We start from the raw sequence: 13,990 nt of genomic DNA, 5'->3' as shown, positions 1-13,990 counted from the left end.
TCGCTTTCTGGCTGAACTCGAATGGTCAGTCATTGAGCAGCTGCCCAGGGACGTGCTGGAGCCACCATCCCTGGGCGTCAAGAGCCGTCTGGATCCGGCGCCGGTGATGTGGAGTAGGGGTTACGGGGGTTACAGGACGGTTGTGCTGGATTGTCTCGAAGGTCTCTTCCAACTTTAATGATTGTATGAAAGCAAGCGGACTCGCGGCTGTGTAACCGGGGCACTAGTGGCAGCGCACCCCGATCCCGAAGGCAGCGCAGCGCCCGCCCCGGGTCACGGCCGCGCTCCCTCAGCCGCGGGTCCCTTTCCGGCGCCGCCCCGCCCGGCGCTGCCACATCCTCCGCTGACATCAGCCCGCGCCGCCATATTGAGCCGCTGCCACCGCCAGCGCGGTCGCCCGGGACCGGCCCGCTCTCCATGACTGCCCCCGGCCGGGGCGCGTAGGGCGGAGCGGCCCCAGCCCGTCCCGTCCCGTCCCGTCCCGTCCCGTCCCGTTCCCTGCCCGAGCCGCCGCCGAGCCCCGCTCTCTCCCCGCCGCCATGACTTCCCTGACCCAGCGCAGCTCCGGGCTGGTGCAGCGCCGGACCGAGGCCTCCCGCAGCGCCGCCGCCGCCGATAAGGAGCGGGGCGCCGGCGGCGGCCCCGAGGATGAAGGGCGCCGGGACGAGTCCGGCGACGACGAGAAGGGCGATTCCAAGGAAACGCGGCTCACCCTGATGGAGGAGGTGCTGCTGCTGGGCCTCAAGGACCGTGAGGTGCGGCCGTGGGCGCTGGGCTGGGGGTGGCCGAGGGGACACTGGCTTTTGGGAGGTGCTGTGGGGAAGAGGAGCCTGGTGGTGGGACGGGGTCAAGGGCGCTGCAGAGTGAGTGTGGCTGTGGGCTTGGGGGCACAGGGATGGGGAACGTGATGTGGCTGGAACAGGCTTGGTGTTTTGGAGGAGGTGGGGAAGAGGTGCACGGATTTTTGGGAGGGGGAGCCCGGCAGAGTTTGTAGCAATGCCCTTTGGTTGCGGGGTTCGAAGAGGGGCTGGCATATGAAAACACATGAGAGGGAATATAGAGGGCCGGGAGGGACCTGGAGATAGAGGCCAGGGCTTCAGGCCAGTGTTGAACTTGAGGGCCTTGGTGAACCTGGCATATTTGTCGTCCTTCAATTTATCCTCTAATATGGGAGATCCCTCTACTTCTGTGGGTTTTGTCAGTCAGAACTTTGGTACTTAGGAGGTCCTCAAGTGCTCTAGGATGTTAAGCAGTCCTTTTCTACTAAGACTTTGTAGAGTAATGTGTGTGAAAAATATCTTAAAATTAGGTGGAGGATTATATGACAGAAATGGGCTGTGAGTAATGAGAAGCATGTCAAAATGAAGAAATGGCATTATTATATAATTCTGTATTTTTGCTGATTTCATTGCTTAATAGTTTGCCATGATACTGTAAGTCATTGAGGAAGGTGTACTTCCACCAGTATGTTGGATTTTTTTTTTGTTTGAAAAATGCAGTCAGTATAGAAAGCACACACACTGTGGAGTGAGTGTTCTATCTATTAAGCAGTTTAATTTGATGTGGTACTGTATGATTAAAGGGTGATTCACTCTTATTTTAGATATGAGTTACAGTATGGATTTGATAAAGCAACCAGCTTTTTTTTCTTTTTTGTCAAGTAAGCTTGCCTTTATTTCTGTGACAAGTAAATAATTTGATCCAGTTCATTGATTTGAATGGAAGTCTCTTGAAACTCTACCTGTTCAGGAGGACAAGATAATATGGGAGGGAAGCTGATAAGTTATACTTTGACAGGGCATTGCATCTGCAATAAATTTACTGATTGACAGTGAATAAAGAGTGGTTTTCTTGATTAATGTTTGCTTTTTCACACATATCACAGCACCTAGCCTGAGTTCAAGCAGCGTTTGGACAATACTCTTGGGCACACGGTGTGACTCTTGGGGAGGATGTTGTGCAGGGCCAGGAGTTGGGCTCGGTGATCCTTGTGGATCCCATCCAACCCAGTTTATTCCGTGACTCTGTGATCTGTGTTTGTACCTGCTACAATAGCATAGTTATTTCTCTCTCAGACTGTGTGTTTCAGAGCATAATCTTGTAGTCCCATCATTTCAGGCGGACCTTGCCATGGTGTCCTGATAACCTTAGTAGATAGTGATCTCTGCTTCTACGTGTGAAATTGAAGGCTTGTTGAATTGCATGCATATGAGTATTTATCTCTCTACATGCCTGAATAGTTGAGGGGAAGTAAGTTAGGAGTGGCAGGACCAATTGCTGGCAGGATTGGTTTAGGGTACCTTACCGTGAGGACGGTGGTATAAACTGGGTGATCTTTCAAGCCTGTTTTTTGACCAGGATTATGTGCTAAATCTGCTGGTGAGCATTATGCTGTAAAGATCTCAAGGCAGGGAGCATTGTGTCTGCCAGGAGGAATACGTAGCACAAGTCTTCATGGAGTATCAAGAGGCAGTAGTTAACATTGGGTCTAAAAGTCTACCTTTGCAATGGTGTGCATTTTGCTAAGCACAGCAGTGACAAACATTGAAGATGATCTATTATTCCTTTGTATAGACAAAGGAACAGAATGGTAACAGTGGCATGGATATCCCCAAGTCCCTTGAGATTTTGCTGTGGAGGCATCAGACGAAAAGAATTGTAATGTCATCTCTACGGCAGGGGGCTTAAGTGCAGGAGCTGTAGCATACCCTCTTTGTGAGCTTTGTTACATGTGAAGCATTCAGATTTAGACTTTGGTTTTGTGCCTGCTTGTGCCCGTGTGTACAGGGTACATAGTTTAAACAAATTGTTATGTGTTTTCCTTCCAAAACTGGAAATAAAACTATAGGCTCATTTTCCAATATGAATAATTTTTGTTCTCTGTTGTTCTAATGATAAGTAAGCAGAACCAGCTTACTTTACACATCTGGAAATGTTTTTTACAAAGTCTTCACTTCTAGTAGAACTGATTTACTGTAGCATTTGAGTGAGACTTTCTCAAGAGAGCAAGCAAAGCAGAGCAATATAGAGTCTGTAAAGTGTAATTGTGAAACTGTATGAAGTCTAAGGGACAGACAAAGGCAAGTTTATGAGATACAAGCTTAATTGAAAATCTGTAAATTTAAGGCTGAGAATATCCTTCCTGTTTATTCCAACAGGATAAAACAATTTTATGTTTACTTTAACATAAGAAAAATAATTACAAGAAGTAGACTGGATTGGCCAAAGAACATGTAAATAAAAAATATAAAAACAAGGACTCTGTTTTGGCCAAAGAATATGTTTCCTTGAAAATAGGTGCTTTCTCAGAGCACTCACTGATACATGCATTGATAACATAGCTTTCAGATTTTTAGGTAATTTTAAACACTAGTGGATGTGGCTTAACTTCATATGAATTGGAAACAAATTACCTCACATGTACAGAGCTACCTTTATAATTTTTAAGTGTACATGGAAGAGTGTTTGCTATTAGGAAACAGTTTTTCAGGAAGATATTTAGTGATGCTTGCATAACATGACAGGTGCAGTTTACTTGGAGGAGAAGGTAAGGAACTGGAAGAAAATACATTACTAAGATTCTTCAGGGGGCCATCACAGTACCTGCATGTATTTGGAAATCCTTCAGAAACCTGTCTTGAAAAGAGAGTAGGTTCATCCATGTAGAGCAGAGCAATAGCCAGTGCCTATAGTAATGAAAAGCATCCACTGAAGTAAACCAGTGCTGTATTAGGTAAAAAAAACAGTATTGTGATAGGACAGCAAAAGGGAGTTACAGTGTAGAACTACTGAAGCAAAAGAAGGGAGTGATAAATATTGGAAGTTAGAATGTAACTTATTTAAAAATGGTAGCTAAGAGATGAGTACAGGGTAGCTGTTTCATTAAAGGTCCTCCTGGTGTCTTGTAATTCAGACCCATAAAAATGGAGAGGTTGTGCTATGTAATTTGTTCCAACAAACTTCATCCTTGAAGGGTTTCTTTTGGTTGAGGGTTTGGGATGTTTGTGTTTTTTCCCTCCGTTTTGAATTTTTCTTTGGTAGTTGTTGGAAATCTATTAAACTATAACAGTGCACTCAGCTGCTTTTATCCTCTATAAAATTGCCACAACTAAACAAAGTGAAGCAGCTACCGAGACCTGGCACCTACCAAGATAAAATATTTATTTGATCTGTAACTAATATCCCACTTGCTGAAAGAATACTCACCTTAAGTATGCTGAAAAATACCTGACTGCTGCGGTCTACTGCAACATTAAGTATTTCTTAGATTTTTTACCCTTTCTTAGCTGAAGACTAAAATGTCATCTGTGGGAGTGAAATAACTTTAAATCACTTCACTATGTACAGTTTATCTTGGATCTTTGTTGCTTATGTTTGGCCTTCAAAAAATTTGTTTATTGCTGAAAATTTGGTTTTGCAGCATAGCTTTGTGTCCAGATAGGTCACATGAAGGTCTCCAGTTATGATATTTTTCACTGTACTGAAATAAGCTTCTGGGGAAGTAGTGTGCCTGCTTCAGATGGGCTATTTTGTATAGACCAGATTAGTATTAAAATGTAGTTTCTTTATTATTCTTAAAAATATGAGTGTCTCAATTGGTTTCTGAATTTTGTATTTTAATCCTAAAGGTACTTGCATGAAAGCTGGCATAGGAATTTTGAAAACATTCAAAATGTGGGTGGTGTTTTTCCTGATTTTAAGGCTTAATTTAGTGAAATGGATACCATGATGCCGAAGTGTTGAGAGGATTTCCCTCCTTTAAATGTTTAAAACATTTAACATGTTTTAAAAAGTCTTCTTTGTATCCTTTTAGTATTTTTTTGTCTCATGAAAACAGTTTCAGTGAGAGGCTGAATGTCAACATAGAAGCACCCAAGTTTTGCTGGAAAATTTCTGAGACAAACAAGTGTAACTTGAAGAGGTGTCCCCTGGGAATTCATTCTCATTGCAGTTGAAGAGTGATGTATGAATGTGTTGAAACTTGGACAAAGGCATGCTTTTTCTCAAATGTTCAGGGCCTAATAACAAGAATGTGTGTAATGTCTGTGGTGAAAAATTCTTTCTTTCATAGTTGCCTCTTTTTTGATATTTTTTATTTTATAACTTCATATCTATAGGTAAATGACAGAGTAGGAGAAGATAGGAGGTGTGGGAGGAGGAGTGCCCCAATTCTCTTTGCTACAAGATGAGTAAAGTGCCTCTTTACCATGCTGCTGAGTAAATCCTGCATTTGAGTTCTTTTGAGGATATGCTGATTTTCAATCATTTGCATGCAGTTGGTGTGGTTATCCCTGCTTTCATAGCATGGTTAATGTGTGATTGATACTATTTTTCTATGGATAACTTTGAGTGTGGCAAGCTGTCTGGTGTAGGGCAAAGACAAAAACATTGTCAGAGCATTTTTAGTAGTGCTTTCCAGTTTTTTAAGTGCTCTTAAACAAAACTTTAAGTGCTCTTAAAAACATGCCATAACTATTCTTCCTCTCCGTTTAGCAAACTGCTTTTATTAAACACTTTGAATGAAGTATCTATATAAGAAAGTTTTGCTCTTTGCTGCTAGAAGAGAAATAATCATGAAACTGAAAATAATCTTTTATGTTAAAAAGTAGTGTATTTTTTCAGGTATTCTTTAATCCTAATGTAGATAACATTTAGTGCTATATAAATAGTGTTTATTTCAGTTAGTCAAGGTCCATGTAATGGACTTCTTTGCAAGGGTAAATTGACCAGACTAAGGATTGCAGACAGTATATTTAAAAACTACTTTCTTACAGATGAAATAATTGCTACAGCACATACTCATCTTTGTGTTGCTTTACTGGGAAGAGGGGAAGCTAGTCTGGAGTAAATGGGCTTGGTTTCCACTCCACCACATTCTCAGTACATTTTATCATAAGTTTTAGTAAAAGATGAAAAGAATTAGTTGACTAGCCATGTGCCACTTTTAACTGTTTTTTTTTTCTGGCTTGCAAACAGGTCTTAGTTAAATTTCAGTAACTTGCTTTCTCTCAGAAATATTGGTAAAATATTACTGCAGAATGATTTCACATGCGCTTTTCAAACATAAGTTATGAGATTGCACATAAAATAATTCTCAACTGCTCTCTTCCTCCAAGTACACTGTATGTAAGCCTGGATAAGTAGGGGCACAGGTGAGTAGCAGCACAAAATCACTGTGCTGTTGGTCTGAGTGTGAACCAGCATTGTGCATGCCAAGTCTTTCCCAACACCCCCAGTAAAACCTGTACTAAACTACTGCATTTCACCTTTTTTTTTTTCCTTTTTTCTTCATGTGTTTGTGGTGGACTGTTGAGATAATATATGCTATAAGTGAGGTCTTTATAATGGAAGAGGTGTTATATTCAAAGCTCTCTTTTTATTTGTGGATGTTACAGGATTTGTTCATCACACTGGGAAATTAGTTGTCAGGCTTTTTGTATATCTTTCTGTTGCTGATACTCTTTTAAGCACTTGTAAGCTGCTTTTGGTATATACTTTCTAATCATCTGCCTTTATGGTCTTACTAAATAGGATGATATAGTTGTGTTATTTAGAGTCCTTATCTGCCAGAATGTCTTTTGTACATGGTTTATACTGGGAGGTTTGTATTTAGCTTGTCATTTTTGTACAGCACAGCACATTGCACTTCCATTTTTTTTGTTTCAATAGACACTCAATTTTACTGTGGCACTTCCACACTGGGCAGTCTCTACTATGAGAGGAGCATTCTGTATGTATTATGTTGTAATTTCAGTATTCTGTGTTTTGCAGTGCACAGTGACCAGGCAAGTATATGACACTCATTGTGTAGCTTGAGGTAAATGTCAGGTGGATGTTCTGTCTGTACTGATTATTCAGGGAGGGCTAACTGCAACTACATTGCTTGACCTGGATATTTAAATGGACCTCGTCCTTTATCAGCTTCTGCAAAGTATGCCTGAGAATCTTAGTTTACAGTTAGTATATGTTAAATACTAGAAGGGGCTTGTTCCTTTCAATGTGAGAACAGTGCAGTGGGTGGACTTTTTATTTAACCTAATAACAAAGATGTTGACATGGCATTATTTTGAGTTACTCTGTTTCTTGCAAATTGTTTGCGCCTGGACAAGTGAAACAAGTGAGGAGCTAGAAGCTTGTTCTGAAAAGAACTGAAAGGAAGATGGATGAGATTTAGACTAAGAACAGAGGAATCTCTCTCCATTATATGCATGTTTTTTTAAAGACCCAAAACACTAGTCTAGAATTCCATCCACATTAATGACCAGATGCCTATTAATCAAAATAAAGCATTTTGCAGCTCCCCAGTTTTAAATAATGTGGTGTTTACACAGTGTTTTTAATTGCGGCTGCTGTAAAAGAAAAGGTAGAAGAGAGGGAAGGCGTAGAGGTTTTATTTGGATGCAGATACACTATTTATAAACCTGGAGGACAGAATTATAATTTTAATCAATACGGCCTAGTTAGTCAAAGTTAGTGAAACCTCTACCTCTTATTTAGTCAGCCTATAAGGGGCCTGCTTTGTCTGTATCAGAAAGACATACTAGATTCAGGTTTTTCCTATTGTTTTTAAGAGAAGTGTACTGGACCTGTCTGCAGTAGAGTTAATTTTCATCATAGCAGCCAATATGGTGCCATGTTGGGTTTTTTTTTACCAAAATAATATTGATAATACAAAACACTGGTGATAACATGCATCCTGTGCTTTCTGTTGCTGAGCAGTGTTTGCACAGCATCAAGGCCACCTCTGTTTCTCACTCTGCCCACCCCTTCAGTGGGGGGTGCAATAGGCTGGGAGGGGGGACAGCCAGGACAGGAGACCCCAGCTGGCCAGAGGCTGTGCAGTGCCATGGTCAGCAATATAAAGAGAGTGGAGAGAGAGCAGGGTAGGTGGTCATAGCCAGAGGACCACCTGGGCATCAGTCTGCTTGTGGTAGGTGGTAGGCATTTGGCGACACTTAATTTTGTTTTTTTCCTTAAGGTCTTCCTTTTCTCTCCTCCCATGCCAAAGTGACTGAGGGAATAGTTTTACGGGACTTAGCTGCCACCCAGGCTCAGCCAGCACTAGGAGACACTAAATTCTAATTAAACGTTTCTTTCATATAAAAGTTAGATTTTATGTTCAGTGACAAGAGGAGATAGAGTAGAAATCAGTTTGTTGAAATCAAAGGTTATTGAACAAACTAAGTACATCTTAATTTTGCACCAATATGGAGAATAGAGATTGGACACTGATGGAAGGTGGCTTTGCACGAGTCATGCAAATATTTGAAGTCACTATCTGCTTTTGTATACAGTTAATCATAAAGTTAGGCTTCTAAATTTGTCTTTTCATTTCTAAATGAGCAGTCAGACTCTTAAATGTTGATTTAATCAGAAGTCTCATAAGGGTTCAGCAGTGTGTGCGCTAGTTGCCTCCTCTTTAGAAAATTTATGGTTTTTATTATCTTCATTTTAATGAGAGATGTGCCTGTGTAATGTGTGTATGTACGTGCTTGAAAACATGGGCAGCAACATCTGGCTTTAGTGCTTTCAGTGCCTGGCAGCAGCTGCTGTGTGTTACTTATTCCTAAATGCAGTGGCAGGCTAATCAAATACCTGACAAGTTCCTTGTCAAGAATACTGTGCTTTGTAGAATATGTAAGCATGCTTTCCTAAAGTATTTCTGTGTTTGACTGTCAGAACATTTCAGAGATTACCCCATTAACTTATCTTCTATTTATAACTAGAGTACAAGTTATGTTCCAGCTTTAAAAGAGGAAATGAAGAGGGACTGGAGTAAGGCATCAAAGTCCTTGCCTTGTAGTATTCCAGCAATAAACATTCCTGCACTGTGGCTTGACTTCTTAATTCTCAAAAGTTTCATAGGTTAAGATGTACCATTAGATGTTCCTGCAAGTTTCTGGATTGGGAAGGTGTGGTGGCTTACTTGAAAGGTCAGATTTGCAGGAAATGTGACCTAGTATAGATTGAAAAAGACCTAATGTAATGTGAAGAGGAAGCCAGTTTATTTAAATTGCACAGGATTGAAGTTTGAATATTTTTCCTTTGACACATGAGAAAATCCGAAGTATTCCTATAGCAGTGTTTTACTTGAATATTTTTTAGCATTTGCATGTTTTTTGCATCTTGTTTTTAGCTTTTTAGTGTTACTACTATGCTTCCTGATGGCCCCAACTTGAGAAGTCAGAAAGACAGAGAGAAGCTGTTGAACCCTGGAAGTCATAGAGGCCCAGCAGAGAGACCTTGACAAATCAGAGGGTTTGATATCACCAGCCTCGTGAAGTTTAATGAGGACAAGTGCCAGATTCTGTAGTGGAATGAGGCAACCCTGGATGTGGGGAGGAGTGAGGTTCTGGAGATGCTTCAGGCACGTGGCAGGCTTGTCCTGTGCAGGGCCAGGGGTTGGGCTTGATTCCGTTCCACCTAGGTTATGGATACAGGATATGATAGGTTATGATGCTGTGACTTCTGAGGGATGACTGTTAAAAGGGATTAATGTCTCCTAAAATTACTTTGTTTTCAGAATGTCTTCAAAATGTTTTTTCCAGCTATTTCTTTTACTGGATTTGAAATTCCTTCGTTACACATTTTAGAGGTATCTGAAAAATGAAACTCCCACTTTTGGTAATTAAATCTGTTGTTTGTCCATATAATACATAAGAAATAACCTTCTCTGAATGCACCCATATCAAGTGAAGCTAGGTTATGTATTTAATCAAATGTTTTAAAACAGGTTGGTCTGTAGAAGCAGTGAAAATCAACATATGACAAGCAGTAGGTGTGAAAACAATTTAGTAAGGAAAATGGAGGGTTAATCTTTTAGAATTTGCTAATAATTAAGATTTTATTGAAACATGGTGCTGTCTGAACCAAAATTCAGTTTTGTGTTTCAGGATTGATTAGTGTCTTGGAATCTAAGCATGGGGGGGAAAAAAAAAGTGTTCTCAGCTTAACTATCATTCTTCCACTACAGAATTATTTTGTCCGGGATGTTTTTTGTCTGTCTTGTTTGGTAAGTCCAGTGACAGGGGAAAAGATTGAAACTATTGTTAAAGAGTTGTTCACTCAAGACACCCTAACCCTGAACATTTTATTTTATTTTGGGCTAAGGCCACACAGTTCCTTCCCAAAATAAGTTGATTTGGGACTTGCCAAGTAATGCTGCCAGAGAAGCTGACTTGGTTTTAAAGCTGTCTGCCATTCTGCAGTACTGTAGTGTCATGGAGTATGAGATTTTCTTAGGGGTAATAAGTTGATAGCTATTAAGAGCTAATAAACTGAAATATATATGTTGAATGTATATTAGAAAGTAAGAATTGCTGAGTCGTTAAAGCATATGCATAATTTGACTATGTCAACTTGTATTGTTTGAGACTTATTTCCTGCGGCAGCTTCTGTGCTGTGAATGCATTCAGGTTGATATAAATTACAGTAAGCTGTATTGGAAAGAAAATAACAGATCTTTTTGGTTCCCTGAATATGAAAATGAATCAGTTCATATAAGATACCTGTGGTGAGAACAGTTTGCTTTTACCTGGAGAATTCAAATAATTTTGGACATTCCAGCCTGTGTTCAATGAATGTTCAATAGTTTTTCCTTTTCCTCATCTTCTGTAGTTGTTTTCTGTTACTTGCATTTTTCCCACGTTCCTATAAATATGTTTAGTTAGGCTGGCAGAAAGACTTTTAATTGGTTCTTGCTAGGTTTGGAGGTGCTTTGTATGTTCTTTCCGTCTAAGGCTTCCAAAGCTGAATTAAGAGGTTCACGGAAGTCTGTATAAGGACCTAGCTGAGGTGGAACAAATGGTGGCTGGCTGCAGAAGAGGAGTTCTAGTACTGACCAGCATATCTGTTTGTCATGGAAAATTCAGAAAAGTTTGTGGACTTTCTTGAATTTTGTGTTCTTGTGTTACAAGACCAGTTTGCCTGCTATTATGCTGTGAAGCTCCTTACAATAGTATGCTGGAAGGAAAGATTTTGTTTGTTTCTTTGTTTTTAAAGGGTTTTTTATTTCTAAGGGATAATCTAAAAAATGATGTAATTGAAGTTTTTGACTAAAAAAGTCAGGTGTCAGATTTGTTGGACAAGTACTTTATAAAACATGCTCAGTGTTAAGTTAAGCATTTATAGCATCAGTCTTGCTGACTCTGACCCCATTCAAGAGAGGCAAAACTTTATTAGTTGTTCCTTATAGAGCAATGACATTCCTAAATAAATTACTAACTTTTAACAGATTTTCAATCTAAAGAATCTATAAACTTATTGCTGTTTTATTGCCCAGTAACTCAGTTACTGACTTTGATTTGCCTGAGATTTCTGCTTGTGTTTGTGTTATTGCAAAGAAGTTTGCTTACCTGCAAGAGTGTCAGACCATTTATCTTTCTGCAATCAGCAGTTCCAGTCACCAGTTTCACCTTCAGCTAGAAAGGATAGGAACAGAATCATGTACAGGTGTTAGAAGACAATGCTCCATACAGTTCTTTGTCCTCTCCTAGTGCTGTCAGCTGGTATCTCCATTTAATCCAAGAGAACGTAGTATTTCTGTTATAGAAGAGTGCTGGTGATAGATGCATTTGGAATGCTTAAAATCAGGCTTTCGGGTCACCAGAATGAATTGAAATTCTACACTAAAACATTGTAAATAAATAAACCAAGTACTGTTGTTATCTTTTTTCTCTATGTTCTTCTTATATTTTGTACTTTGCCTATTTGGATTTGGGAGCAGCTTTAAGGAGATGTGTTGAGAAGTTCTTCAGGAGATGTAAGTTCTTTCGAAAATTCAAAGTAATATTAGTAATTGTAGAGAGACTATATAAGGGAAACAGTGTATTAAGATGGTCATTGTTTTTTTTGGGAATGATAACCCAGTACCTTTCACTCCACTTGTACTCTTCCATTAAAATACTTTTTTTTGTTTGTTTTGTGAACAGTCACAGCTGTGAAGCAGATTAAAGTTGTAAAGTTGCTTGAAACCAATTGTTATATTGGAGACAGGATGCAGGGAGAAGAAAGCAGACATCTCTGACATGAGAACTGTTGCAGACCAAAGTTCCTAATAACTTTTCACCTGCTGCAGAGCACCTGGACAATGCTGTTAATCCTTTCTCTCTGTTCTTCCCATCTGTCTTTCTGACGTCACAAAACTACTACTTCAGGGAGGAACTTGTTGACTAAAAATTGACAATTCTGTCACAATCGTTATTTAGTCCATTATGAAATACAACTTGCCACAGCCTCTATTTCAAGATAAATTGTCTCTGCTTGTCTTTTGCAGTAGGTTTCAAATGGGTGATAGATGATGATTTTATATAATTATGTTCTCTCTGTGCTTTGTGTTGGCTAATAATACTTCTGAAAGAACTTGCTGTTGCTTCAGAGAATCAGAAAGGGATGCTATTGCTGCTTTGTCAGATTTAATAATACAACTTCCAATTTATGATCATCAGGATAGTCATTGCTTAAGTCCAAAATGGGGAGCTGAAGGTTATGATGAATAGTACATGATACCTTAAGCTTTATGCTTTTTGTCTTTTCTGGGCATATTTTGGTCATGAGTGGCTTCAGCATAGGTGCCCCAATAATATACAGGTTTTTTTTTTCCTCTCTTCTTTGTCTCAAAGGCCAAGTTCTAGCTGAAACTATTTAGGTTATAAAAATTATTCAGGATTTGAATGTATCTATTGAAATGTGAGTTGTCATGGAACAGGATACTATTACATTTTGCTCTCTGTCCCAACCACATTCCTTCCCTTTTCCATGCTGTGTCTGAAATTTGTTCACCTGCATGGCGAATCAGGTGATGAAAATGTCCATTAACTCTCAGAAAGACCACTTGCTCATCTGGCTGACTACAGAAATGCTGGTGTGGGCTCAGGCAAGAGAATAGCAGTGTGCTTCCATGGAGTGAAGAAATGCTTTGTCTTCAGCAGCAGTTCAGGCTTTGGACTGCTTCCTTGGCTTAGTCCTCAAATGTCTAAAAATGAAGATGTCGGGAAGGATGTACCTTCTCCAGTTACATGCCAGGTTTTGTGCGAGGCTAAAATGAGATGTGGTGACTTTGGTTTGAAAGGTGAGTAAAACTGAAATTAATCTCCCCAAGGTAAAAAGTAGTGATTCACAAGGGTTGCTCATGGTCAGAAAGTAATTGACCTCTGGGCTATCATTTTGTCCCGTTTCTTTTCTTGCTGTTTTTTCCCTGATGTTTCTCCCTGCCACCCTTAGTACTACCAAGAAAAGAAATTGGAATACACACACACACACACACACACACACACACATATATATATATATACACACACATATAGAACATGAATCTTTCTCAGAATTATCAACACATAGTGAGCATGCAGGTACATTTTTCTTCCATGACACTGCTATGTAAATGCTAGATGTAAGTAGGCTTTTGCTAATTGTGCTATTAAAAATGAAAAGCAGCTCATATAAAATTTATTCCAGCAGATGACTCAATTTACTTTTTCCAGTCCTACAGGTGATCTGAACTGACTTTGAATTTTTTTTTTCCAAGTTCCACATTCACTTTAGTTAGGCCATCTCAGGCTTAGACTTCCTGACAACTGTTCCCTCTTATGCTCATCTGAACGGTAGAACTGAACATTGTGGTTTTATGTGTCCCCAAACTGTATATTTCTTACTCTGGAATGTGTATTTGGCAAGGGCTCCTAACTGGACCTGTAGATAATTGTCCTCAGTAACTTCCCCTGATGTCAGCAAGAATGGCAAATTTTCCAGTATGTTGTCATCTGTGATCTGTGAGAACATAAAAATAGTCTGCCACACACTGGAAAGAATAGATAGCAAGAAAGAAACACCTGTGTGGGAAAACTCGGCACTTGTTTGTATATAAATAAACCAGTAGGTTTTGGTCTCAGAGCTTTTATGTTGCTACCTCCAACAGAGTGTTTGAGTGCCATCTCTGCAGAAGTAAGGAAAGTAACAGCAAAGTCCAGCAAGTTTGGGAAGTCTATTTTTT

At 39.8% G+C, this 13,990-nt stretch overlaps 1 protein-coding gene across 1 annotated transcript in view; it reads left to right on the top strand.

Annotated features, from left to right (window-relative positions):
- Window positions 1-326: 326 nt before the first annotated feature.
- Window positions 327-13,990, top strand: part of GOLPH3 (golgi phosphoprotein 3) — a 28,500-nt gene continuing 14,836 nt past the window's right edge. The window contains exon 1 of the mRNA XM_002193100.6: window positions 327-755. Within this exon, the coding sequence (XP_002193136.1) occupies window positions 540-755 (216 nt within the window). The 5' untranslated portion in view covers window positions 327-539. The remainder of the gene's footprint in view (window positions 756-13,990) is intronic.

Source organism: Taeniopygia guttata, chromosome Z (assembly GCF_048771995.1).
Source record: "Taeniopygia guttata chromosome Z, bTaeGut7.mat, whole genome shotgun sequence".
Lineage (NCBI taxonomy): Eukaryota > Metazoa > Chordata > Aves > Passeriformes > Estrildidae > Taeniopygia > Taeniopygia guttata.
Note: the sequence above shows the minus strand (reverse complement) of the source record. Positions and strands in the feature narration are given on the sequence as shown.